The following is a 27581-nucleotide window of genomic DNA, read 5'->3' as shown; positions in this document are numbered from 1 at the left end:
ATTTTGGGGAAAGCCATAAGCCGCGCGTGGCGCTGTCGCCACCTAGCGGCCATATCTGTGCTGATCGTAACAGACGCGTTTTGTTAGAGAGTGAGTCTTCTGTACCTAGTACTATTATTTATTCTGTGATCTCGCTAACAAACATCAGTATCTGAAGATGGACTTCACGCTCACCTTGCTTAGCCAAGACTTCCTGGTTTCGTGTTTTTTGCCCTAAACGTGCTCAACATTTCCTTCCCAACGTGACGAAACCTAACTCACGGAAGATTACTATGTATATGTATACTCGGAGTAGGAAAGACCTCAGTCTTGTTTTATAAAGACGATTATGGACTTTATTGTTTGACGTTTACGTACTAGAACGGCGTGATCGGTTTTGGGTCATTCCGGTTGTAATGTCAAATGTGTAGAATAAACGTTTGATATCGCTGTTTCGAGTTTCGACTGATAGGCTCACTTGAATGCATTACTATGAAAATATGTATATTATAAAATAAATAAATAAATATTATAGGACATTTTTACACAAATTGACTAAGCCCCACCGTAAGCTCAAGAAGGCTTGTGTTGTGGGTACTCAGACAACGATAGATATAATATACAAATACTTAAATACATAGAAAACAACAACCATGACGCATTATATGTGGTTTTCCATATGAAAAGGTATTTTATGGTAATTGCGTAAGGTACTTTTTGATAAAGCAACAAATATATTGCCATTGCCATGTTGAATTAATATTAGCTTCACTCGTAAATACAATGTTGCAAAAGTTGCTTTTAAATTATAATTATCTCATCCTAAACTGGTTTCGAATCAAAATAATCAATGACATTTTATAGGTCATATATGTGCATTTATGGTATGGTGATATAGCAGTATGTGTGTGTATGTCGCTATAGGTACCGGCATCGGCATCAGATTTGCCAGTCCAACAGCCAATCCAAAAGGTTACATAAAGACGGCAAGACGCACATAAAGAAATTTCAATGATTCTTGCAACGTTGAAGTGCGTGTCACTCCTACACCGTGCGAATCAACCATGAGATGATTAGCAACGACAAGATGGCGGACGCTGTTGCAGACGTTGCAGACCATGACCACAGAATAAATAATAGTACTAGATACAGAAGATTCACTCTCTAACAAAACGCGTCTATCACGACAGATATGACCGCTAGGTGGCGCAAGCGCGAGCAGGCGTCCGTTCTGTAGCGGTGCGCCGAGAAATCGCCGAGTGAGGCACGCCTGCCATGACACTTCACACACTCTTACATTAACTATAACTCTCTTACATTAACTATAACTAGAGAGTTCCCAATTCATATTTATCGCTCATTCATTCGACCAGCTTGATGGTGCCATAACACTAAAGGCTTCGTCACACAGGCGGGGTGTGAGCGTTTTATATGTAAAAGCGGCGCGCCCCGCTCACGCCGCGCCCGGAAAACCGTGTGCCGAAGCCTTAAAAATGTTGCATTGTCATCGATGTAACGTAATTATACAAAAGCTTTGAGATGTGTCAAATTACTTGCAAATTTTGATTTCAAACATTCATGGTCCACGAGCCAGGCGCAAATTTCGTCAGTCATCGCCTCCCGGGTGAAAACTCGTATACTGGTTAACGGCCATATATGATGAACCCTCGTGGACGTCAGCTGCCGCTACGTTGGTGGGTTGAGGAATGGCAGCCACCGAAACACGTAAAAAAAAATTTTTTTTTCAGTCATCGCCTCCCGTTTGATACTTAGTCAGATGAAAGTTTAGGTGCTATTGTTAATAAAAACAATCGTCAGCCGGTTGTATCGCGGTGGAATCACCGTCAGCTGTACACATGAACATGTAAAAAAAAAATTTTTTTTCAGTCATCGCCTCCCGCTTGATACTTTGTCAGATGATAGTTTAGGTGCTATTGTTAATAAAACAAATCGTCAGCCGGTTGTATCGCGGTGGAATCACCGTCAGCTGGTCACATGAACAAGTAAAAAAAAATTTTTTTTTCAGTCATCGCCTCCCGCTTGATATTTTGTCAGATGATAGTTTAGGTGCTATTGTTAATAAAACAAATCGTCAGCCGGTTGTATCGCGGTGGTATCACCGTCAGCTGGTCACATGAACATGTAAAAAAAAAATATTTTTTCAGTCATCGCCTCCCGCTTGATACTTTGTCAGATGATAGTTTAGGTGATATTGTTAATAAAAAAAATCGTCAGCCGGTTGTAACGCGGTGGAATCACCGTCAGCTGGTCACATGAATTTATAAAACAAATAAATAAATACAATCTAAAATTTAAAATAATTGGTTTCAGTCATCGCCTCCCGTTTGATACTTTGCCAGATGATAGTTTAGGTGCTATTACTAATAAAAAGAATCGTCAGCCGGTTGTATCGCGGTGGAATCACCGTCAGCTGGTCACATGAACATGTAAAAAAAAAATTTTTTTTCAGTCATCGCCTCCCGCTTGATACTTTGTCAGATGATAGTTTAGGTGCTATTGTTAATAAAACAAATCGTCAGCCGGTTGTATCGCGGTGGAATCACCGTCAGCTGGTCACATGAACATGTAAAAAAAAAATATTTTTTCAGTCATCGCCTCCCGCTTGATACTTTGTCAGATGATAGTTTAGGTGCTATTATTAATAAAAAGAATCGTCAGCCGGTTGTATCGCGGTGGAATCACCGTCAGCTGGTCACATGAACATGTAAAAAAAAATATATTTTTTCAGTCATCGCCTCCCGCTTGATACTTTGTCGGATGATAGTTTAGGTGCTATTGTTAATAAAAGAGATCGTCAGCCGGTTGTATCGCGGTGGAATCACCGTCAGCTGGTCACATGAACATTTTTTTTACATGTTCATGTGACCAGCTGACGGTGATTCCACCGCGATACAACCGGCTGACGATTATGTTTATTAACAATAGCACCTAAACTATCATCTGACAAAGTATCAAGCGGGAGGCGATGACTGAAAAAAAAAAATTTTTTTACATGTTCATGTGACCAGCTGACGGTGATTCCACCGCGATACAACCGGCTGACGATTTTTTTTATTAACAATAGCACCTAAACTATCATCTGACAAAGTATCAAGCGGGAGGCGATGACTGAAAAAAAAAATTTTTTTTACATGTTCATGTGACCAGCTGACGGTGATTCCACCGCGATACAACCGGCTGACGATGTTTTTTATTAACAATAGCACCTAAACTATCATCTGACAAAGTATCAAGCGGGAGGCGATGACTGAAAAAAAATTTTTTTTTTACATGTTCATGTGACCAGCTGACGGTGTTTCCACCGCGATACAACCGGCTGACGATTTTTTTTATTAACAATAGCACCTAAACTATCATCTGGCAAAGTATCAAACGGGAGGCGATGACTGAAAATATTTTTTTTTTTACGTGTTTCGGTTGCTGCCATTCCTCAACCCACCAACGGAGCGGCAGCTGACGTCCACGAGGATTCATCATACGTAGCCGTTAACCATTATAGGAGTTATCACCTGGGAGGCGATTGGTCATGGAAACCTGTTCGTGGCTCGCGGTCTATCAGTAAAAAAAGAAAAGCATCTAAAAAAATGTATTTCGACTCGATTTTAACTGTGATCAACCGAGCTGAGATACGACACGCTCGCCACACTAAAACGTGTTTATATTTACACACCCAATCTACTATTCGACCAGCCCACCGACTGCACAGCTCATTAAAACCAGTATATGCACGCTTAATATATACCGTACTGTTCAGGGCTTAAGTTACGCTGGTGCACTTTTGCTAGATACTCGTCAGCCAATGACAACACGCCGGCTTATCTGCGCGCGCACGTGTGGTGGTGTGCGTGCACGTGAGCGCGTGCGCGGTGACGTCACCGTGTTTGTAAACGCCAGCTGATTACCGCGCGCGTGTGTGTGTGACGGCGATGGGCTTTTGTTTCCTCTGCTGGGGGTGAATCTTAAGTAAGCAGCAATGTAGGTGGGATGACGATAGTCTAAATAGGACTCTGTGAGCAAGAAAATAAGGTAGCGTTCGGAATGTGATTCTACATAAGCAAGCTTTGCGGGTGAATATTATAGACAGCAAAGGCAAATGCACATTTGCCGTAAACTACGTAAACATAGTCGTATGTTTTGGAGACTGGTACCCGAGTCCTTCCTAAGGGCCTACCGCGAAAGTCAAAATCGGGCAGTATCGCGAAAAACGAAAATCTAAATATCTTTTCCTGCCTCTCTATAGCTATAGAGATTTATGTATATAGATAGAGAGTATTAGAGTAAACCGATGTGGGTTTAGTGGGTAGGTCGTCTCCCCCTTTCCTCGCTAAGAGAAAGGAATGGGAGATGGGAGTCCCACTTAATCCCCGACGCCTCCCAGGTCACAGGGGGTATGCGTAACAGCATTACGACATCGTTAAAAAAGGCTCGTCATTGGGAAATAATAAAATAATTGATCCTTTTCTGATGCTCTTACGAAACCACAACTCCAACGTAAATTGACAGACAAAGACTGATTACAAAAAGTAAAAGTCAGGTCCTCTCCCCCTAGTGCGTCATCTTCAAAACAATAGAACATCGCCCACAGAGCTTCAGCGTTGCCACACTTTCGTAAACCTTATTCCAAGGTTGTAAGGTCTATTTAAGATCTGTTAATTATATTAGTACAAAGAAGTCCTCCCACAGGGAGCGTTCTCCCTTGATGAAAGGGAATCCTACAAGGTGTGGTTATGAAATTGGTACAGTCTGCAATAATATGTTACACAACGAAGCCCGCAAAATATCTGACACGATCTTATTTGTAGAGCCATGAGCGAGTCACATATTTTTGCGGTCTTCGAAGAGTAACATATAGTTGCAGGTGACTGTACAATGAGCAGTAGAAATTGTTACGTGATGCCTATTTATAAGTAAAGGTGACTTGAGAAGTTGCGCTGTAACTGTAAAAACTAGCAACTACATATGTATAAGTTACTCTATGGTTTACGATTGGTGCTAGTGCTGCACTCTGGCGGCAGAACATTGCAGTAAATACCCCCTATTCTTACAAAGCGACGAGAATGCAGTCCTGCGCCATTGTTTATGGGCTGCGGCGTGGCGGCCATTTTGAAACTGCGCCGCTAATTATCTGTTTACGTTTAGATAAAGTTATGTTGCTTGGCGCGTTCGGGTCTGAAGATGGAAGGTTCGAACTCTGATGAACTCGATGTATGGTGGTAAAATACCTAATAAAGTCGGCATTATGTTTATTTAATCCATGAAAAAAGAAAGAACACTACTCGACAGAAGATTAAAACTGTTAGAACGCCATTTGACTAGACCCAAATTAACGCCATTAAATGTCAAAAATTAACGCCATCTACTCGAGACTAGACCAAAGGTATGGTGAAATCTTTTCGAGCGATGGCGCCATAACCTTTGGCCTACTGTCGACTAGATGGCGTTAATTTTTGACATTTAACAAAATGGCACTGGCACATATCAGTGGAAGAATAAGGCTTCGTCACACAGGCGTGGTTTCCGGGCGGGGCGCGCCGCTTTTACATATAAAACGCTCACGCCCCGCCCGGAAAACGCGCTCTCGTGTGTCGAAGCCTTATTCTTCCACTGATATGTGCCAGTCCCATTTTGTTAAATGTCAAAAATTAACGCCATCTAGTCGACAGTAGGCCAAAGGTTATGGCGCCATCGCTCGAAAAGATTTCACCATACCTTTGGTCTAGTCTCGAGTAGATGGCGTTAATTTTTGACATTTAACAAACTGACACATATCAGTGAAAGAATAAGGATCAAAGTCAAATGACGTTCTAACAGTTTTAACCTTCTCTCGAAAGATGGCAGTATATGTACTGTGGCTACATAATTTAGCATGACAGTAACTCTCTATACACTATATTCTCGTTGCTTTGTGTAAAAGTTATCTTTAGCCCCGGTATCAGTTAAAATATCGGTCCCAATAAGCCCCACGTCCCAAGTCGTGCCCACACGAGATAAACGCAAGGCAGGATAGGGGCGAGGTCGACGACCCGCGCGATTTCGGGACCCGCTAGGGTTGTCTGAACAGAAGATCCCATCAAAAACATTACATGTAAAAAGCGGCCAAGTGCGAGTCGGACTCGCCCATGAAGGGTTCCGTATTTAGGCGATTTATGACGTATTAAAAAAAAACTACTTGCTAGATCTCGTTCAAACCAATTTTCGGTGGAAGTTTACATGGTAATGTACATCATATATTTTTTTTAGTTTTATCATTCTCTTATTTTAGAAGTTAGGGGGGGGGGGGGGGGACACACATTTTACCACTTTGGAAGTGTCTCTCGCGCAAACTATTCAGTTTAGAAAAAAATGATATTAGGAACCTCAATATCATTTTTGAAGACCTATCCATAGATACCCCACACGTATGGGTTTGATGAAAAAAAAATTTGAGTTTCAGTTCGAAGTATGGGGAACCCCAAAAATTTATTGTTTTTTTTTCTATTTTTGTGTGAAAATCTTAATGCGGTTCACAGAATACATCTACTTACCAAGTTTCAACAGTATAGTTCTTATAGTTTCGGAGAAAAGTGGCTGTGACATACGGACGGACAGACAGACGGACAGACAGACGGACAGACAGACATGACGAATCTATAAGGGTTCCGTTTTTTGCCATTTGGCTACGGAACCCTAAAAAGGTGCAAGTCTCGCAACGCTTACTACAAAAAAGTTTTGAGATGTAATGTGAAACCAAGTCGGTTATTTTAATCAGTGCCAGGGGGTGTTAAAACCGTATCAATAAGATATCTTTAATTTGTAATCTAATACCTTTAAACGAGCAATTCTTGTTTATTTATATATTTATTTATTTATTTATATATTTCGGGGATCTCGGAAACGGCTCTAACGATTTCGATGAAATTTACTATATGGGGGTTTTTGGGGGCGAAAAATCGATCTAGCTAGGTCTTATCTCTGGGAAAACGCGCATTTTCGAGTTTTTATATGTTTTCCGAGCGAAGCTCGGTCACCCAGATATTACGTATAATGACTTGGCCATCGCACGGCTGAACGGCAATTGAACATAACGCTAGCGCTAATTGCATATTTACGAGTACGGTACGAGTAAAGCATTATGTGCGATTGCCAAGTCATTATATGTATTACAAATTAAAGATATCTTATTGATACCGTCGTACCCGATCGTACCTTTACTTTACCTACTATTTGTAGGAACTGCAACAGTAACTTTGTAATATCATATATTTATATGGGATTACAAACTTACTTATGCAGTTCTTATATCTTAAAACGTGACTGATATTGCAATATTTTTAGGTTTTCCCTTTATGTGGCCATTAAACCCTAACTCTGTACCAAATTTCAGCTCTCTGAGTTTATGGGACGTACTAGTTCTACTCTGATGATCATGAGTGAGTGAGTGAGTGAGTGAGTGTCATAAATACGAAACTTTGCTATCGCTTAACTTCGGAACTAAATGACCTACAGACTTGAAATTTTGGATTTTAAGTATGTGATTATAGCTTACTGGATGACGAAAATTTCTGCGTTTTGGTCTTATCCAGAGGTTCTCAAATAGGGGCCTGAAAATGCGGCGAAATGGTTCCAGTAAAGGATGGTACGGCAGTGTTTGCTTCGCGCTCGACTTGGCGGGGGTACTGCCGTGCCCCCAGATATCAAAGGGCTTTTTCTAAAATAAATATCGAAAACCTGATTTTTTCAGATCTGGACATTCTTGGGCTCATTCTACTCAGGATCGACAGCATTTTCCATCCCGCCATTAAAAAAAGATGTCCCAAAATGTCCATTCCATTACGTCACGTTATAGTATGAGAAAAAATTTCACTTGTATGGACGGACGTGACGTAGTAGAATGTACAATTTTCATACAAATTTTTGGGGAAAAAAAAATTATCATCAGAATTGAATATGCTAGTGATTCTGAGTTGAAAGAACCCAAAAACACCAGGATCTGTGAGAATCAGGTTTTCAATATTTATTTTATGGCTCCTCTACACGATGGGCCAACGCCGGCCACTCCAAGGGACGCATTTATGCGTTAGAGGGAGCAAGTGATATTGCTATCTCATTCTACCGCATGGCTGCGTCCCTTGGAGTGGCCGGCGTTGGCCCATCGTGTAGAGGATCCATTAGAAAACGCCCCAAAATGTTGATGTTTGTATGGTCATTCTGCCAACAACATAAGGCTTTCCGGTCGCTGCTACATCTATTGTCAAGTAGCAGTACTGATAATTCCGCTACTCGATGCTAGATGTCGACACTGAAAATAATAGTATTTTGCTGAGTGAGACAAAATGATCAAAATGCGATTTTGCTCACTGTTTTTAAGTAGCAAAGTACCCTTGTTCGAGCTAAAAATTGTGAAAACTTAAAAATTGTTGGTATATCTTAAGAAAACATGAGTGAATAGAGGTAAGTGATGAAGAAGGAATACATTTTTCGGGTTCTCTAATATGTTCTCACTGCTGAGGTGAAAAGTTTTGTGAACTACACGAGATCAAAGTTATTTACATCTCGTGCGCTTTTGAGTCCTTTACTACGCTCAAGATTCTAATTTAGATCTAGTATAGAATCTTTCGCTTGCACGGGACTCAAAATAAGCACTCGAAGAAATATCAAACTTTGATCTCTTGTTGTACAAATAACTATTTTGGTACCAAAACTGATATCTTGTCTTACTATAATATATATATTTCTCTATGATTCTGCCAACCTGCTTAAATATCGAGCAGCAGTTTAAATAGCAGAGGGGCTACCGCAATTCGCAAATTGCAGGGATCTTTCTCTTTCACTACAATGAAGGCGTAATTATCACTCTAATTACGCCTTTATTGGAGAAAAATGCCCGCAAGTTGCGAACTTCGATTTTCGCGGTTATAGCCCAGTTTGCGAATGCTGATGCTGATGTCGAAATATACTACTACCTTGTTCAAAAACGCAATTGATAATTCCACACCAGACACTCAAATTAATAATTCTCAATAGAGTTAAATCCCAGCTTTTATCACAATCATGATATTTCTTTATTGCCATTCCAGATAAATCCTAACGACTGGTAGTGGCAACCCTAGAACCCCGTTGTGTTGTACACAATTAGAAACCCTAAAACTAACCACACAAGTACTATTTCTCCTTAACCTTACTCGCACTCTTTCTTTGTTCTCCATAGGGTTAAGAATCTTTTGTTTAATGCATTCTTTTGCATTTAATACACTTGCCGTTAACCTATTTTCAATCATATTTTCAACCGCACTAGGTTCAAATTGCGTTAACAACTCAATGTAATGATTCACGAAATTTTACTTGTAGGATAACTTTTCATAGCAATCTAAGCTTTATAAAGTTTGCAGTAAAGTTCCAAATCGCTTCACTCGTACAAACATGCGTTCGAAGTCTACGCATTTAAGCGTGATTCAATGGTTCTTCTATCCCTGTCTCTCTTTACATACTGCCATAGGAATGAGTGAGAAAGTTGTCATTCCACTGTGTCGTCTGGGGCAATTACAAACGCTTACCCGACGCCAGTGGAAGATGGTCCAGTATAAGCGCGCTCTACAATAATGTATTGCCGTTACGGTTCAAGCTTAAACTGGTTGGTGTAGAGGCGAGTACTCGCTAAGCGTCAGTAATAGGAGTTGGTTTCGAAAGGTTCGGAAGGTTTTTTTTTGTTGTGTTTTTTGCGTTTCGAAGGTTCCGGGCTCGGAATTATTTAGGCGGCGGCAAAAAATGGTCGGAATCTTTGGCCAGGTGCAGGAATCCGAGTCTTTACGGCGTTAAAGTAGTTTGCTCTTTGAAATATTAAGGTTTGAATTGAATACTACCTGCGTTTTATTTAAGTTTAGTTCGAATTGTTCGAAAATATGTAGTGAGATCCGGTAAATTTTGTCTGAATTCTGGCCAATATGTGATTAAATCCGGCAATTTTTGGTCAAATATTGACACATTTTCGGACGAAATCGATAATGACTCATGTGCTTGAAATGTGTGTCGTCTAGACCCAATTTTCTACAGATTAGTTATAACATACATTTGACTGTGTGTTTGTATGGGAGAGTAAATTTTTTTTATGAATGTAAGTATGTACATAACCATGAATTGCGTGTTTTTAAAATAAATTATGTTTATATGTTCCGAACGACATACAGCTAGCTTAAACGTAGCTACACCTGAGCCCGTACTACGAGTCACTGACAGTGTCATAATTGTCATAAGTCATAACTGACATATACGCTACCGAGAACGTAATTTCTTTCCTACATCTCGCTTGCACTAATATGCGAGTACGAGCGAGATGCATAGAAAGTAAATTACGTTCTCGATGGCGTTTATGTCAGCGCCACACTGGTGAGCGTTCCCGTGATTTAGCCCGAGTTGTTAAAAAAGCCGGCCCTAACGGTGCGACCGGTCCCTGCGCCCTGCAACGGTACGCTCTAAATGGATCGCCTACCTACTTCAATTACTTTTCGTATAAGTCATCTTGAACTGGCTACAGTGGCAGTGGGGAGACACTCCTGACTTCGGGCAAACTCGGCTCCGTTCGGCTCAGCGTTGCTCCGAGCAATTATTAGGGTTGACACAACTTGACGTCCCTTTGCGTGCACAGATAAGATAATGACTTGAATTTTGACAACCCTAATAGCTGAAAGGGCTAGTGCCATAAACGTACGGTGCGACTCTGTCTGGCCGTCTAGCATGAGTTGCGTTCTCACACATCTCCATACATCTTGCGCGACTTTAAGGGCCTACTGCAGCCGCGTCTGGCGCTTCGTAAACCACACCCGCTAGTTCTTCCCTCCCCGCTAACACGCACACATGGAAACGCTTCGCGCCGCACGTGAAGTTTGTGTGACCTTTTAGCACCATCTAACGTTACAGAAGTTAACTACCATTATACGCGGTCGCTGCGGTCGGCCAGAAACTTAAATTCGGAAAAAATTAAAACAGATGGCGTTGTTACTTGTTCATAATAGCAAACAATAAAATAATTAATTAATAAACCTGAATATTTATTGTTCTTTTGGAAGATGTTAACAGCATAGAAGCAGCAGCGTATATAGCATATATGTTAAGAGTATTGATAATAAGAAAATAGCACAAGAACAGAAAAGAGATTATTTTTGATAAAATATGATGAAAACAGATTTACTTGATTACGCTCTTTGCGCTCTGACTTTGCGGTCACTAAATGCAAATTTCAACCTTATTGTTATGGGGTTACAATACCCCTGGGGTTGCAGGCGTCCATAGTCGTTATTATTATAAATGCTTTGGTTGAAATGCTTTTTAACCCTCGAATTTTTCATAGGTACAGTCACCTGCAATAATATGTTACTCTTCGACGGCCGCAAAAATATGTGACACGCTCTTATGGCTCTACAAATAAGATCTAACATGATCTACCGCAAAACGGCCTTCGGTGTGTAACATATTATTGCAGCTGACTGTACTCGTATTCATTGTTGTATAGGTAGGTATTAATATCTTTTATCCGATCGATTTGCATTTATTTGAAATAAATCACAGTGTTTAGTAATTATATGTTTTATTGAATAAGAGATTATTTAGGTATGTAATGAATACAGGGTGCCTTTTTGAAACACTCATTTTTAGGGTTCCGTAGCCAATGGCAAAAAACGGAACCCTTATAGATTCGTCATGTCTGTCTGTCTGTCTGTCCGTCTGTCCGTCCGTATGTCACAGCCACTTTTTTCCGAAACTATAAGAACTATACTGTTGAAACTTGGTAAGTAGATGTATTCTGTGAACCGCATTAAGATTTTCACACAAAAATAGAAAAAAAAATATTTTTGGGGGTTCCCCATACTTAGAACTGAAACTCAAAAAAAATTTTTTCATCAAACCCATACGTGTGGGTAGGGCATGCAGTACCGGTCCCGGTACCAAGAATTTCATTTCCCGGTTCTGGGCATGACCGGAACCGGGATTCCCGGTTCTTCCCGGTTCTCAAGGTATCTTATGATTTTTTATTGTATTGTTTGTGTTAGCGTAGAATCTTTATGAATGACTTATTTTCATATAAATAATTGCATAATGTATTAATAAATGACTTATTTTATTAAAAAAAAACAGTTTAATTGGCGTTCCAACATATTTTACGAAATTAACCGGCACACTTTGCTTCCGCCTATACTCGTACACGGCCGTAGCGAAGTCGATGCACTCAGCACTATGAACGGCACGATATACAGAAGTTAAAAATTCGACCCGAGAACGGAATTATTTTCATATATAAAACCAACTTCCTAGAAGAAGCTTATTCGAATATAATATCCTACTTGAGATTTAAAAGTTGTTTAAAGAATAGCTCAAGTCACCTGGGTCAAAATGTATAATTTAGTAGCTTTATGGCTCCATCGGGACATACGACAAAAACATACATAGATTACTAATATCATAGTCCTTTACGCAACCAGCTTAAAAGTACTGAGCGATGTTTCAGATAAAAACAAAATTTAAATAGATAATTGGGTGAATTTTTACAATTTACCATTATCCGTAATATCGATTGGAAATATTGGAATGCCTACTTTACTAGGTTAGTTTGTCGGTCTAGATTATTTGGGACCCCTGTTTCATAGCACCATTATTAAAATGTTATTTAATGTCCCGAGATAAAGTACTAAAACATTACTACTATTGAAATGGGAATTAAATAGTCATATGATGAGAACCGGGAAGTACCGGTACCGGGTCTTCAGTACCGGTTCTTTTGACACTATAAAATTCCCGGGAATTCCCGGGGATTTGAGAACCGGGAATTCCCGGGAGCATGCCCTACGTGTGGGGTATCTATGGATAGGTCTTCAAATATGATATTGAGGTTTCTAACATCATTTTTTTCTAAACTGAATAGTTTGCGCAAGAGACACTTCCAAAGTGGTAAAATGTGTCCCCCCCCCCTGTAACTTCTAAAATAAGAGAATGATAAAACTAAAAAAAAATATATGATGTACATTACCATGCAAACTTTCACCGAAAATTGGTTTGAACAAGATCTAGTAAGTAGTTTTTTTTTTAATACGTCATAAATCCCCTAAATACGGAACCCTTCATGGGCGAGTCCGACTCGCACTTGGCCGCTTTTTCTGGATAATTTTGAATTTCAATTGTCAGGGGTGCCTACATTATTTTTTAATACATTTTACAACGACAACAAACAAAAGTTCAAATTCGCCGTATTTTTATTACCCGGGTCGATCGCAACAAAATAGAAAATCATGTTTTTCAAATCTAAGCGTTATTGTAATTTATCTCAAATAACCAAAAAGTCAATCTGACTAGAACTTAAAAACGAACTGAATTATTTTAATATGTCGATTTTTCTTGGTGACCCAGGAGATTTTTTTTTGTATCCCATACAAAAAGAGCGTATCCCAATCGCGTATCGGTTTTGGTTTTTACTTATAAGTGTGAAAAATATATTCTACCATATACGAGGGATGTGTGTTTTTTCATGTTTTATGTGTCTATTTGTACAATAAAGTGTTTTACTGCTACTAATATATCATATTAACGATTAACTAAAAAGGTATTTACATCTAATTTAACTGGTAAATTATTAAAGTCCGCTAAAATTAATATATACCTATTCAAAAAAATATTTGTTAATATGTCCCAAAATCATGGCTCATTTTTTAAGTCTCCTGACTTACCAAACATATCGCAACGAAGGCAAGGGTACAACGCGGCATCGTGAACCTAATAACGTAACGTTTCAGTTACTTTTTTAGTCGCCGACCATTTTATCCGGGGTACGAAAAGAGGTATTAGATCTATCCTGGGTCTAATCTAATATGTTATAAAAACATAGTTTTTTGAAAAATGTTCGTAGGTAGTACACAAAATTTACATTTTCTTTTAAATGTGATTTGGGTCATCGTTCTCCCTGGTGATTTTTCTGGTGACCCAAGAGACATCAATTTTATTATGACTCACGAGACTTTTTTTCTATGCACTTTGATTTTTTTGATGCGCTAATTTTGTAATCTAAAATAACTTTAAACTGCTGATATACTTATATCACTTTGCTGATGAGTGGAAGTGGAATTTAAACTTAATTTATTGTTCTCTCCCTTGACATTTTGGCATACATTTGACATGCTGCAATGCACTCCTAACGTTAATAAAGACATAATTTTTAGAAAAAGCTTTAGGAAAACTCACTCTTGAGCTTAAAACGATGAAGTCCTTATCATATTATGTTAGATTTTTAGTACAGACCCCAAATCAGTGAAAATGTCTCTTAGCCAACTAAATTTGTCTCTGGGAAAAGTACGATATTCCTAAAAATTTTACGTACAACTCGCATTTTTCTGAAGGAACGGAATTCATAAATTGGGTTATTATTATTTTTTCAGATTATTTGATTGCATTGACATATCACCAAGATAGATATAACATTTAAGTTACCAGAAGAAAAGCATTTGTGTTCTTTTATACAGTGTGGAAAAAGTAGGTTCGATTCCCGGGCGCGACTAAGCGAATTTAAAAAAAACAACGTGTTGCATTCCGGGAGTGCCGACAGAAGTGAAAACTCAATGACTAGTCCAAAATGTCTGCAGCACTATGTATAATTGACCCATCCTCCTTTCTATTCAAAACTTTTGGTTCTGAAATTGCTGGTCAGTGAGCTTGTTTAAAATTCGAAATTCAAATTTATAGCGTTAATTGTTTAAAATTCGAATAGAAATTGTAAAGTTACCTTGCAGACCTCGCATCTAAATATATTTGGTCATGATATTTTGAGTTTTATTCACCAGTACTAGAGTTCACTTTTATTAGCGATTTCATCAAGATGTAGCTTTATTGAATTATATTTGAGTTGATTTATAATACTGTGAGATCCTCGTATTTCATCCCGTACAAGATTATAACCTTTTTCATGTAATGTCATTGAGTTTTTCTTTATTGATTTAAATGCCATCTAAATGATTGGCCATCTAAACCTTACGGTCACATGATCGCCTTACGCTGTCTCGAGTTTATCATTTTTTCCCCACCTCAAAAAGTGCCTAGCGCCGCTAAAGAAGTTTTCACTTCAAAAATCTTTGAATGCAGTTGTTTCTCTAAAAAACAATAATGTTTCATTTAAGTAAAATGAGCAAACTTAAGGTTTTAAGGCACTTTCCCTCCAGGGCCCATAATTTTTTTCCACCCGGTAGTAGACAACTATTTTTTTCGACTCAATGAAGTTTTATTAGATAAATCGTTAATCACATGGTTCGTTTCACACATCAAATCAAATCGTTTGTCATCACAATCAAAATTTGTCAAAAGTAATGAAATTTATGCCAAAAAAACATAAATAAAACATATAAATTCAACACATTTTTTTAATAAAAATCTTTCTCGATGATATAAAAAAGAACATCTACAAATTATGTTCAAAGAATTAATATCAAAACAGATGTCATAATTAGGATTGGCTACTTTAAGAAAGGGACAGAGAGATTTAATCCTCTCGCTCTGCACGTTTTTCTCATTCCTCCTTGTCAAGCCAAAATAAACTATAAAATGATAGTAACACAGTACATTGTAATATTCACTTTTTCCACGGTATCATGTCATTGTAAATTACTTATGTGAAATTGTAGTGGCGTGCGACTTTCAAACCGGAGGTCACGGGTTCGAACCCCGGCCCGTGCAAGAGAGTTTTTGTAAGTAGGGACCTTTTTTTAGTGGTACTTAAATATAATAACTTTTCGTATTATTGAAATAAAATATTTTATTCAAACAAACTTAATAATATAATAATTAAAACGAATAATATCAATTAGTTTTTAATATTTATTCAATTATTTTAAATTATTTGAGCATGAAACATACTAGATTTATTTTTATCATTACAATAGAAAAAAAGCAAAAAATATATTCTTATAGATATTTTATTTTCAAACAAAAATAAAGCAAAAAGTTACGGTTAGATTCTGATGGCTAAATACCAAACAGCTACCGATACATTTCAATATCTGTCGAAATTTCCTAACCCGTTGTAACTGACAAAGAGTATAGATTTCGACGTAGCATGACGTAGCCTAGCAAACACGCACACATGCGTAACGTATAGGCCTGTAAGAAGGCACCATCATAGGTTTACCTCCGATTCCGTTACTACTCAATGGAGTTACGACTCAACGTTTATTGGATTTAAAATTTTACGTAATTCGGAGCGCTGCGCGAAGTGACATAGGTCTTACCTCTTTGAGGCACCGCGGCCATCTAACATTACTGGCATAAAGGATGCATTTATGACTTTGACGCATGACAGAAAGAGAAACCGAACTGCGTAAAATGGGCGTTTGCTGTTGAATTCATAAAATCAAAAATCGATAATAAATCCATCGGTAAAGGATAATAAGTTAATATTTAGTTCTTTGAAAGTTAAGACGAGATGAAAACCTTTGCTGTAAGGTGGGTTGTGCTGGATATGGATGTGTTTTCTAGTTGCACGAAGCTAAAACCGAAAAATGAACACGTAAGTTTGGATTTATTTTCTATCGAGAAAATTTTAAGCATTCGTGTTTCGACTACTACGAAATCTCTTATCATATAGTCAAGAAACATATATCCGAAAATCACTACTGTTTGTTTCCGGGGCTAGCCACTGCCACCTTTCTAAGATCCTGTTATTTTTCGATGCACGGCCTTAAGTATGGAGTCGCGCGCGAGAACGAAACTCATGCTAGACCGCCTGATTTAATGGGGTCGGGGCGGGTAGGTACCTATGCTTGGAAGTTATAGTTGCATGACATAATTGAAAGTTTGTACGGAACCCTCGGTGCGCGCGTCAAACGGACTTGCACTTGACCGGTTTTTATTTCTACACATGCACCAATTTCAACTTTACGGCCGCCATTTTGTATTCTATACCTAGATACGACACGGCAGCTATTTAGATAGTTTGTGAAATGGCCGGATTCTGTGAAATCTTTTGTTAGTGTTGTTTCTATAGAAATCTGTTGCATTGTAGTCGTTATCTGATGATATCTCTATCTGTATAATTATAAAGCAAAGCCCGGCCGGCCGTGGCTATCTATAGGTTGCCCATTCTCGTTTTTGGTTCACACAATCACTTCCGTGGTTGTCACGTCCCGTCGCGACGGTGGTTTCGGACAACCATGGAGGTGACCGTGTATAAAGTGTCATTCTATGGAACTTGCTAACTATGTAAACAAAAGTCACTAGTAAATTGACTTTCAGATACAATTTTAATATGGCGGTTTGTTTATACATAGTTAGCAAGTTCCATAGACTGACACTTTACACAAATATGTGACGTTATCTATGAAAAGAAACCTTATTGTCGATGGCGCTTACGCCATTATTTACGATGCTCCGATAGAAATACAATGTCGCGTGACGCTGTGCGGCGTAAGCGCCATCGACAATAAGGTCCCTTTTCATAGATAATGCCCCATATGAGAACATGTGTTTTTGACTAGCATGACGTGCTATAAACTCAAGTCACATCACAACATTGCAGGCGTGCAACATATACACCCAGCGGCGGCGGCGGTAGCACGGTCGCATTTTTATCGCCTGTCACCATGCCTGTCACGTTCTAACGAGTATATAAGTGCGAAAGTGACGGGCATAGTGACAGGCGAAAAAAATGGAACCATGCTGAACCTGCAGAGTGAGATACAAACGCTTATTTACGCAGGGAACCGGGGCCATGCTATTGCTAATATAAATACGCAATACGCGTCTAGTGTATTTTGTCCTATCATGATTTTTATATTATGTCATGTCATACAAGACGGAAAAACGAGTAAAATAAGACAAAGTAAGCGTTGTCCTTCACCAACTTAACAATTTAGACAAAGACAGAAGCAAAAAGGGTGTGAGCCATGAAAACAATCGACATTCACAAATATAAGGACAAAGCACATTTCCGCCTCCAAGGGCCAAGTGCCCGACCTTGGCCCCGTCACGTCACAACCCAAAACCTACTCTAAAGTACAAACAATAGGCCTCAATTTAGAAAAGCTAACTTGTGTGTCAGTAGGACAGTGACGCAATAGATGTGGGAACTATTTTGCAACTATGGTGAGAACATTTACATTGCAATTTGAATCTTATCTTGTTCCCTTAAGGTTGATAATCCTCTTAAGATCTCCACTTAAGATCTTTTTAAAATTAAGTCAAATCAGCAATCTCATTGTCGTGAGACCTTATGGAATTGAGATAGAGATGGTTTTAGCTTGTTTTACTGTAATTTCGTTTGTGAAATGTGGTTTGGTGCATTAAGTTTTGTTGTTTACCAGAATTTTGCAGTTTGTTATGTAACTTTGTAATTTGTAATTGAAGAGAGCGGTGTGCAGAATCCAAGCAAATTACATGCATTAAAATCACCTGCAAGGGCTGCAAGTAAAATAAAATCTCTTCACCACCAAGGAATCGATTCGACACCTAGTTTTTAGGGTTACGTGCCCAAAGGGTAAAAACGGGACCCTATTACTAAGACTCCGCTGTCCGTCTGTCTGTCACCAGGCTGTAACTCATGAAGCGTGATAGCTAGACAGTTAAAAATTTCACAGATGATGTATTTGTTACCTATAGAACAAATACTAAAAACAAAATTAAATAAATATGTAAGTGGGGCTAATACAACAACAAACGTGGTTTTTTTGCCGTTGATTGCGTAATGATACGGAACCTTTCGTGCGCGAGTCCCACTCGCACTTGGCCAGTTTTTTAACACGGTGGAAGAAATGATAAAAAAGCGGCCAAGTGCGAGTCGGACTCGCCCATGAAGGGTTCCGTATTTAGGCGATTTAAGACGTATAAAAAAAAAACTACTTACTAGATCTCGTTCAAACCAATTTTCGGTGGAAGTTTACATGGTAATGTACATCATATATTTTTTTTAGTTTTATCATTCTCTTATTTTAGAAGTTACGGGGGGGGGGGACACACATTTTACCACTTTGGAAGTGTCTCTCGCGCAAACTATTCAGTATAGAAAAAAATGATATTAGAAACCTCAATATCATTTTTGAAGACCTATCCATAGATACCCCACACGTATGGGTTTGATGAAAAAAAAATTTTTGAGTTTCAGTTCGAAGTATGGGGAACCCCAAAAATTTATTGTTTTTTTTTTCTATTTTTGTGTGAAAATCTTAATGTGGTTCACAGAATACATCTACTTACCAAGTTTCAACAGTATAGTTCTTATAGTTTCGGAGAAAAGTGGCTGTGACATACGGACGGACAGACAGACGGACAGACAGACGGACAGACAGACAGACAGACAGACATGACGAATCTATAAGGGTTCCGTTTTTTGCCATTTGGCTACGGAACCCTAATAAGGGTTCCGTTTTTTGCCATTTGGCTACGGAACCCTAAAAAGATAGGTAAATAAAGCTTTGTTTACTGTGTCCCATAAATAACCATATAGGTAATAAAATGACAGATCGGTCGTTCAGTCGCCACCATCAGATATATCGGAGCGCCGAAGGCGCCCAAAAATATATGATCACGCACTTTAGCGCCTTGACAAATCTTATCTACAGCTGACTGTACATACAATCTGGGACATAAAAACAAGGATTAAACAGCTAAAATTATAAATCATAATTCACAATCCTTTCCTAAAAGAGGTAAGACTTTTAAAATCGTGTTGGACACGTGACAGGGCCACGAGGACGATGGCGTAACTTTGGAAAGCGAGAGTATAGTAACGCGCGCGTGACACCCCGAATGCGCAACCGTCACGCGGGCCGTGTGTTTGTTGGCCACGTTTGAAGAAACGTGAAAGGCCCGCGCCGCCAAGTTTTCAACTTTCAGAGCGGTGGCGTGACTCTGGAAGCCGGTGAGAGCTAAGTATTTTTTACGATGAAGAAATCTTAAGCACATTACCTAACTAGCGACCCGCCCCGGATTCGCACGGGTTAACAAAATAAACCTTCCTCTTGAATCACTCTATATATTAAAAGATACCGCATCAAAATCCGTTGCGTAGTTTTAAAGGTCTAAGCATACATAGGGACAGACAGACAGCGGGATTTATTCTGCGCAGCGGGAAGCGACTTTGTTTTTTTTACTATGCAGTGAAGCCCGGGACCGAGCGATAATATATCGGCAGATACCGTAAGATACGGGATCTTACGATATCTTTTACGCACTATTTGACAGAGTCCAGATACGAAGCTGTAATATATTTTGGTATCTTACGATAGTTACGATATCTTATCGCAAGGCATGTTAAGTGTAGGTAAAGTCCGCAAATTGACAGTTGTTATTTGTTGACATTGAATACTTAAATAAAGTGTTTCCATGCAGCCGGTGCTAGGGGATGCGTAAGATAATTTGTGACGTTATCAATGAAAAGGGACCTTATTTTCGATGGCGCTTACGTCATTATTAACGATGCTCCGATATAAATACAATGCCGCGCGACGCTGTGCGGCGTAAGCGCCATCGACAATAAGGTCCCTTTTCATAGATAATGCCCTATTTGCGCAGGTAACTAACGCGTTTGATTTGTTTTACTCCCCAAACATTTTCTCACCCCGGGCTTATACCTTCTTATACACGAAAATCGATTCTTGAGGAGAAACTTTGGAGAAACTTTTGACTGTCCAAAAAAAGCGCCTGAAAAAAGGCCACGTTGTCCGCTTATCAATCTTATCGCGGGGCTTTGACGGGCCCACGAGGGCGGTGGCGTAACTTTGGAAAGCGGAGAGAGCTGCCCAAATCGCAGCTCGTTGCGAAACCGCATCACACCAGTTTCGTGGCCCACTTCCGTTCGCGAATGCGGGGATCGCACGCTCTTTATAAAGGCCTATGTTACAAGACCAGGGGCCCGTTTCTCTAAAGCTTGTAACTTGTAATATAAGCGGATGTCACTTTTTGACAGCTTTTGTTAGAATGGGACTTCCACTTGTATTACTCGTACAAGTTACAAGCTTTTGAGAAACGGGCCCCAGTAGGCCTAGCACATGATTGGCGCGACAGTATCTCGCGGCGAGATAGACTACCCGTCTTTTTCTAAGTATGTTAATAAAAGGGGAACGCGCTAAGCCTACAGCGTTTCAACTTGTTCTATTAGCCTACCCGATTTCAAAACAACAAAAAATCAACCATATTTCCATCATTATTGAGTTCAAATTCAACAGGCATTTTTTTGTATGATGGGCATAAGGAGGATCGACAAACGCCAAACGAAAAGTAAAAATGTCGAAGGGTTTAAACGGGAACCTATTACTAAGACTCCTCTATCCGTCTGTCTGTCTAGCTGTATCTCATGGACCGTGATACCTCCCATACAACGTACAACAAACGTGATTTTTTTGCCGTTTTTGCGTATACGGAACCTTTCGTGCGCGAGTCCGACTCGCACTTAGCCGGTTTTTGTTTATTATGTACTTACATAGTCACATATAAAAAACCTCCTTGCAAGTATGCCTATTGTATAGAATAGAATAGAATAATTTAATTTTCACACCACCTATTCGGAAAAGAGCTTTTTCTTCCCTGCTAGGAGGGATCAAAGTGGCACTTTTCCTCCCTGCTAGGAGGGTACAATGTAACACTTTTCTGTTCTAGCACACTATTTTTAAAATTTTTTGCACATTATTTTTTTAGCTTAAATAATTTGTTTAAGCATCAGATTGTGTCAATACTAAGATTTTTTTATTTTCCTCATAGTTGATGTGAAAAGCAGTATATCCCAAATGTCACACGGTATCAAAATTATTTCGTCTTGGGCGTTAACACTTGAATCTACGCCCTTGACGGAAATATATCATTTTGATACCTTGTAACACAAACTACTATTTCTATTTGCACAAGTTGTACAGTATCTCTTTTGCTTTGGTTGACTGAAAGGTTGACTGGTAGACAGTCACCTACCTAGTTAGCCTCTTCCTATAACGCTTCATGACGTACGAGTAAATAAGTGCATAATAGTGCCATGCGCGCAAGCATCAGCGTAAAACTAACGCTTTGACGTCATTATAGAAGAGCTAATGATTGCATTCCACCCACAATACCTAACTGTTACTACTTATTTATTTCAATAAAAACCGGCCAAGTGCGAGTCGGACTCGCGCACGAAGGGTGCCGTACCATTACGCAAAAAACGGCAAAAAATATCACGTTTGTTGTATAGGAGCCCCACTTAAATATTTATTTTATTTAGTTTTTAGTATATGTTGTTATAGCGGCAACAGAAATACATGATATGTGAAAATTTCAACTGTAACTATCACGGTTCATGAGTTACAGCCTGATAGTGACAGACAGACGGACAACGGAGTCTTAGTAATAGTGTCCCGTTTTTACCCTTTGGGTACGGAACCCTAAAAACCAGGATTAGCCTCTATCTATACTTTAACTGTTCGGTTTTGGCCCTGCTTGCAGTCCTGCAAGAGCGGAAGGCATCGCTGTTAGAGTGAGATGGTAATACCTAATGCAGACACCACGTAACGCACGCGATGCATCGTTTGTCATATAATTTCATATATTACAATTAGTGTACGCACTACATTTACGCAGGGAACTGAAACCGTGCTGATGCTACATTACGCATCTGGGTGTGGTTCAGTCTTTATGTATGTGTCATTTCCTGCTATAGATATTTCACCAGGTTTTTAAGTTGATGTGATTCCATTCATTCTTCATCATTTCTTTCGCCTCTTCTCAAAAAGCGAAACCTATACTATACTTTTATCCTCTAGCCGCCCATACGTCAAACCTTGCCAAGCAAAATGAAATTTTATTTTGTCAACATAAAGTTCAAATTAGAATGCAACAGGAGACGTTTTTATAGGTCTCTGGGCGGCACCGTATTCATCGCAACATCAGCTAAATAAACTCTTCGGCATAAAACGACATAAGAAACAAAATAACACTATGTCATTACGTCGCTTATTATAAGCGTCGTGGCTTCCGCGATGTCGTCATGGTGACGTCACGCCTTTGTTCGAACGGTTGACGGTGCTGGTTAACTACGACACAGTTAATTGATCATTTGTACACCGTATTAGAATAGATATAAGGCATATTAATACTCAGGAATATTGATGTTCCCATTGATGACATAGTTAAACCATTCGATCTTATTACAGTGTCGTAAGGTCTTAAATTATCACTGCTGCGTTCCTTCATTGTTTTTAACCCCATCTTTTTTTTTTTTTTTATTTATCACAAAGTACACAACAATTTTTAACAATTTATATTCCTCGCCAAACTGCGATTGCAGTTTGTTGGCGAGATCGCGCTCATTTTTAAGTTTTAAACATAAATATTATGCTATGCACTAATGCACTAAATACTAAACTTAACTTAAGAGCCAACAGGAGCTAAGATTTAAATATTTTAGGTAAATATACCCGTCTCGCTAACGGAAGCGGCTCCTAACACTAGTGCGATAAGGACAAGGCGAAAAATCCTACGTAAAAATATCAAAAATCGAGGTTTCGTACTCGACTGTTTCCTCCTCCAAAACTTAACCAATCGTAACCAAATTTGGAAATCTAAATGATTATGACATTATCTGTGTCGGACCGTTTTGCTTTTTTGACTAATTGATGTCAGTTTTGAATAGCACGCCTCTCATTGCGGCATAGTCAATTAGGCCATTTTGGCCATTTTTGAAGGGCTCTATCTGCATGCGCACGTACCTAAGAATTTGAAATTTACGAAAGACTGGCGTAGAGCTGAAAAAAACGTGCGTAATTTTTATTTCTAGGCATGAGACAATAGCAAATTATTCAACCTGCCATTTTAATATGGCAAACGATGTACCAAACACCCTGTATGTGAGCGTTTTCCAAAAAAAAATGTACATTTCATTCATGTCTTCAAAATATTGACTTCTAGGGCTCATGTTACTCAGAATCATTTGTACATTCACGCCTCATACATGAAAAAATGTGTCCCAAGATTTCCTTTCCAGATCGTCACATTTTTGTATGAATATTTTTTCTATTTGTATGAGGCGTGAATGTACAATTGATTCTCAATAAAATGAGCCCAAGAAGTCAATATTTTGAAGACATTAATGAAATGTACATTTTTTTTGGAAAACGCTCATATCCCCGAAGCACTTCTTCTCGGCGAACACCAGTGGTCCGCGTTAAGAAGCATTGGATAACTAATAGGAATATTATTCCTAAGATACTTATTGTAAACTAACCGCGTAGAAGAGCGGTGTTCTCTTAGCACAAGTGTATTCTCACTTAAAAAGAGGCACCAGTGCAGATACTGTAATTTGTTTTTTAAGCTACTGAATAAATATTTTTAATTTTTTTTTTCCTTTTAATTTTTTTAATAGTTCTTCATAATTCCACGTTAAAAGTCCATGAACCAAGCTCATAAAACAAACATATAATCTATACATCTTATTGTTCCAGTGATGGCAGCAGTGCCGGCAGCCCTAAGGAAGCTTGCGCGGCGCAGTCCCCGCCGCCGCACGGTCCGCACGTGCCGCACGGTCCGCACGTGCCGCACGGTCCGCACGGGCCGCACGCGCACGGCCCGCACGGCCCGCACCCGCATGCGCCCCATGCGCCGGGCAAGCGGGAGAACCGGCCTGAACCGAGGAGACTTAGCATCGGTGAGTGGAGTAACAGTAACAAACACTGACAGTCAGTTAAAATTAGCACTTAACGGTTGTTAAGATGGAAATCATGGTCTACCTCGGCCTTGCAATTCAATACCTATTAAGATGGCAGGGTGGTATGAAAAATGCAGGGGCATAGCTTTCCATATCTGCCTTAAACCGACATAATGATGTGATTTATTTAATTACTACAGACGTACAGACAGCTTGCATCTCCAGAGGTATCTTTAAAAACCTGTACAGGACTTTTTTTAAGAACCCGATACCTCGATACCATCGACTCTCGAATAAATTCTACAGAGAAAACTCGGCAGTTCATTCGATGCCTAGAAGCAAAATTCCACTAAATCCACAAAGCGGGCGACCATTTGGGTTTGGGTAAGGACGAACGCTTTGCCGACGGCGAGCGTATATTTTGCCACATCTTCTGATACTATCTACAGTATATACGCTATGGTATCTGTCCATCCAGTACAATACGGGGCAGGGGGTTTTAGGATGTTTTTAAGTGCTTGTCGGTCTTCAGGGGGCGGCGCCGGCGGCTCGCGGCGCGCCGCGCCCGCCGAGCGACGCAGATCAGGTATACATCGACATACATCAGACAAGTTACACTGATATCTTCCTCATCTTATTTCTTCCATGACATATAGGGTTGCCAACTATTTTTTGGTAGAATATAGTATTTTCCAGAATAGGGCATCAAAAATATAGTACATTCCAAAAAAATATGGTACTTTTAGATAAAATACTAAACATAAGTGTAACATACGTTTAATCGGAAATATAGTATTATAGCGTACTATATATTTTTCCAAAAGTATATAGTACAGAGAGCCAAAATATAGTACAATACTATATAATATAGTACGGTTGGCAACCCTAATGACATACCTACATATATTTATTTCCTTCTGACATTCTGACATTCCTGCTGTCAACTGTTCAGAGGACGCGCACTTTGCTACGGTGACGGTAGAGGTGGGTAAATTTTCAGATTCTGTCAATTTACCCCATTTCACACACAAGCGCACTTCACGCACACTACCTCACTTTACTGGGACAGGTCATTGACCCATCAAGTTTTTTTAAGATTGCGTTTTGAGTTTAGTGTTAACCACTGACCTCTTTTGAGGAACAGAAACTGTAAAAACGTTCCATTGAAAGAAGAAAGAGAAACAATACATTAAATCTTGCTCTCCTTGTCTGTTCATGTCACACGTGACGTATTTAAATTCTAATTTAATTCATTTGATTGTTAACTATTTTCTGCATATTATGGCTTTGTCGAGATACGCGTTTTGTAAAGTTAAACCGAATAAACCCAGATGTCATTAAGTCAGATGTAAAATGTTATTTACTACTCTATACGGTTATTCATAAGGCGAAAAATCAATTCAATTAAAAATTTAAATAAATAAAGTTTCGGCAGGGTGGAAATTTAATTAAGGCCGACAAAATAAAATTTAATAATATATGTCGGCTGATGTACCCCTAAGATCTTTACAGATTTACTTGTACGAGTATCCTATATTCGCTATTTATTTTGCTATTAAATTTATAAAATTAAAATAAATAATTAAATATTATACTGGCATTCCACCGCTATTATTTCAGTGCTGAACTGATTATCTTCGATCGTAGCCTTGATGATGTAGTTGTACTTACACTTACGGCGGTAGGAGCGGCAATGAACCCCGCGCAGCGTAGAACGAGAGGTGCGTTGGGATAAGTGCATATACATATAATTCTTCGTGCGTCTGTCTGTCTGTCCGTCCGTCTGTCACAGTCTATTTTCTCCGAAACTACTGGACCAATTCAGTTGAAATTTGGCACACATATGTAAATTTGGCACACAAATGTAAATTTGTGACCCAAAGATGGACGTGTAACGTAAATAAAATGTATTTTAGAGAATTTGAAATACGGTAGCCATTTTTGGGGGGGGGGGGGGGGTAAATGAAAAAATTAAAAAATATGTTTTTTAAACTATATAGTGTTATATATCAAATAAAAGAGCTCATTGTAAGAATCTCAAACATAACTTTTTTTATAATTTTAGGATTAATAGTTCAGCAGTTATTCATGAAAATAGGCAAAAAATGATCATTCTCCGCCCACTTTCTCCGAAACAACTGGATCTAAAATTTTGAAAAAATACACAAAGTAGTTCTTTACCTATATATGTCAGGAAAATCTATAAGAAATGTGCAGTCAAGCGTGAGACGGACTTAATATACGGAACCCTTAGAATGCGAGTCCGACTCGCACTTGTTTTTGTTTAGCTCTTATTAGGTTTAAGGAGTTTTATGAGTGAAAAAAGAAGTTTTTTGTTTTATGTGCCCGCGTTATTGCCGATCGATTGTGTTTTAAACGATAATTAGACAAAAAAACTTGTTTTTCACCCAACGAATATAGATCCCCATGACACATCTTCCAAGTCGCCTTTGGATAGGCTTAATTTTAAAAATAATTGAAATAATGTTCTATATCATTCATACTTGCAAAAAAAGACTAAAAATAATTTACGTGACCAATGCTTATTATTAGTAAATATCTTACAATTTAATATCTGATATATCACACGATACAAAAAAATGGCCGCAAAGTTAAAAGTTTATTTATTTACGTTACTAGTCCATCTTTGGATCACCGACTCTTTGTCATATGTGAAAAATGTGTACCAAATTTCAATTGAATTAGTCTATTAGGGGCAGACACACGAGTGATCTTAAAAGGGATTTTTTTCTTGAATGATTTGTATGTACTTACCCCAACGCACCTCACGTTCCACGCGGCGCAGCGTAATCAGTAAGTACCTAATAATTAGTGTCCGACCGAAACACAAATTTCTGTATATATAAATATTGTTGTCCTACTTGCTCGCCAACTTTTGGTCTTTGTCACATAGTTTAGTTTCATAATACGAAGTACTATTTCGTATGTTTCGGCCAGGCCGAAAGATTCGGCC

At 38.9% G+C, this 27581-nt stretch overlaps 1 protein-coding gene across 1 annotated transcript in view; it reads left to right on the top strand.

The window, feature by feature from the left end:
* The window catches only part of LOC134659470 (uncharacterized), a 99603-nt gene that overhangs the window by 28076 nt on the left and 43946 nt on the right, over positions 1–27581 (top strand). The window contains exons 12-13 of the mRNA XM_063515111.1: positions 24405–24607; positions 25140–25193. Of these exons, the coding sequence (XP_063371181.1) occupies positions 24405–24607; positions 25140–25193 (257 nt within the window). The remainder of the gene's footprint in view (positions 1–24404; positions 24608–25139; positions 25194–27581) is intronic.

Source organism: Cydia amplana, chromosome 25 (assembly GCF_948474715.1).
Source record: "Cydia amplana chromosome 25, ilCydAmpl1.1, whole genome shotgun sequence".
Classification (NCBI taxonomy): Eukaryota; Metazoa; Arthropoda; class Insecta; order Lepidoptera; family Tortricidae; genus Cydia; species Cydia amplana.
Note: the sequence above shows the minus strand (reverse complement) of the source record. Positions and strands in the feature narration are given on the sequence as shown.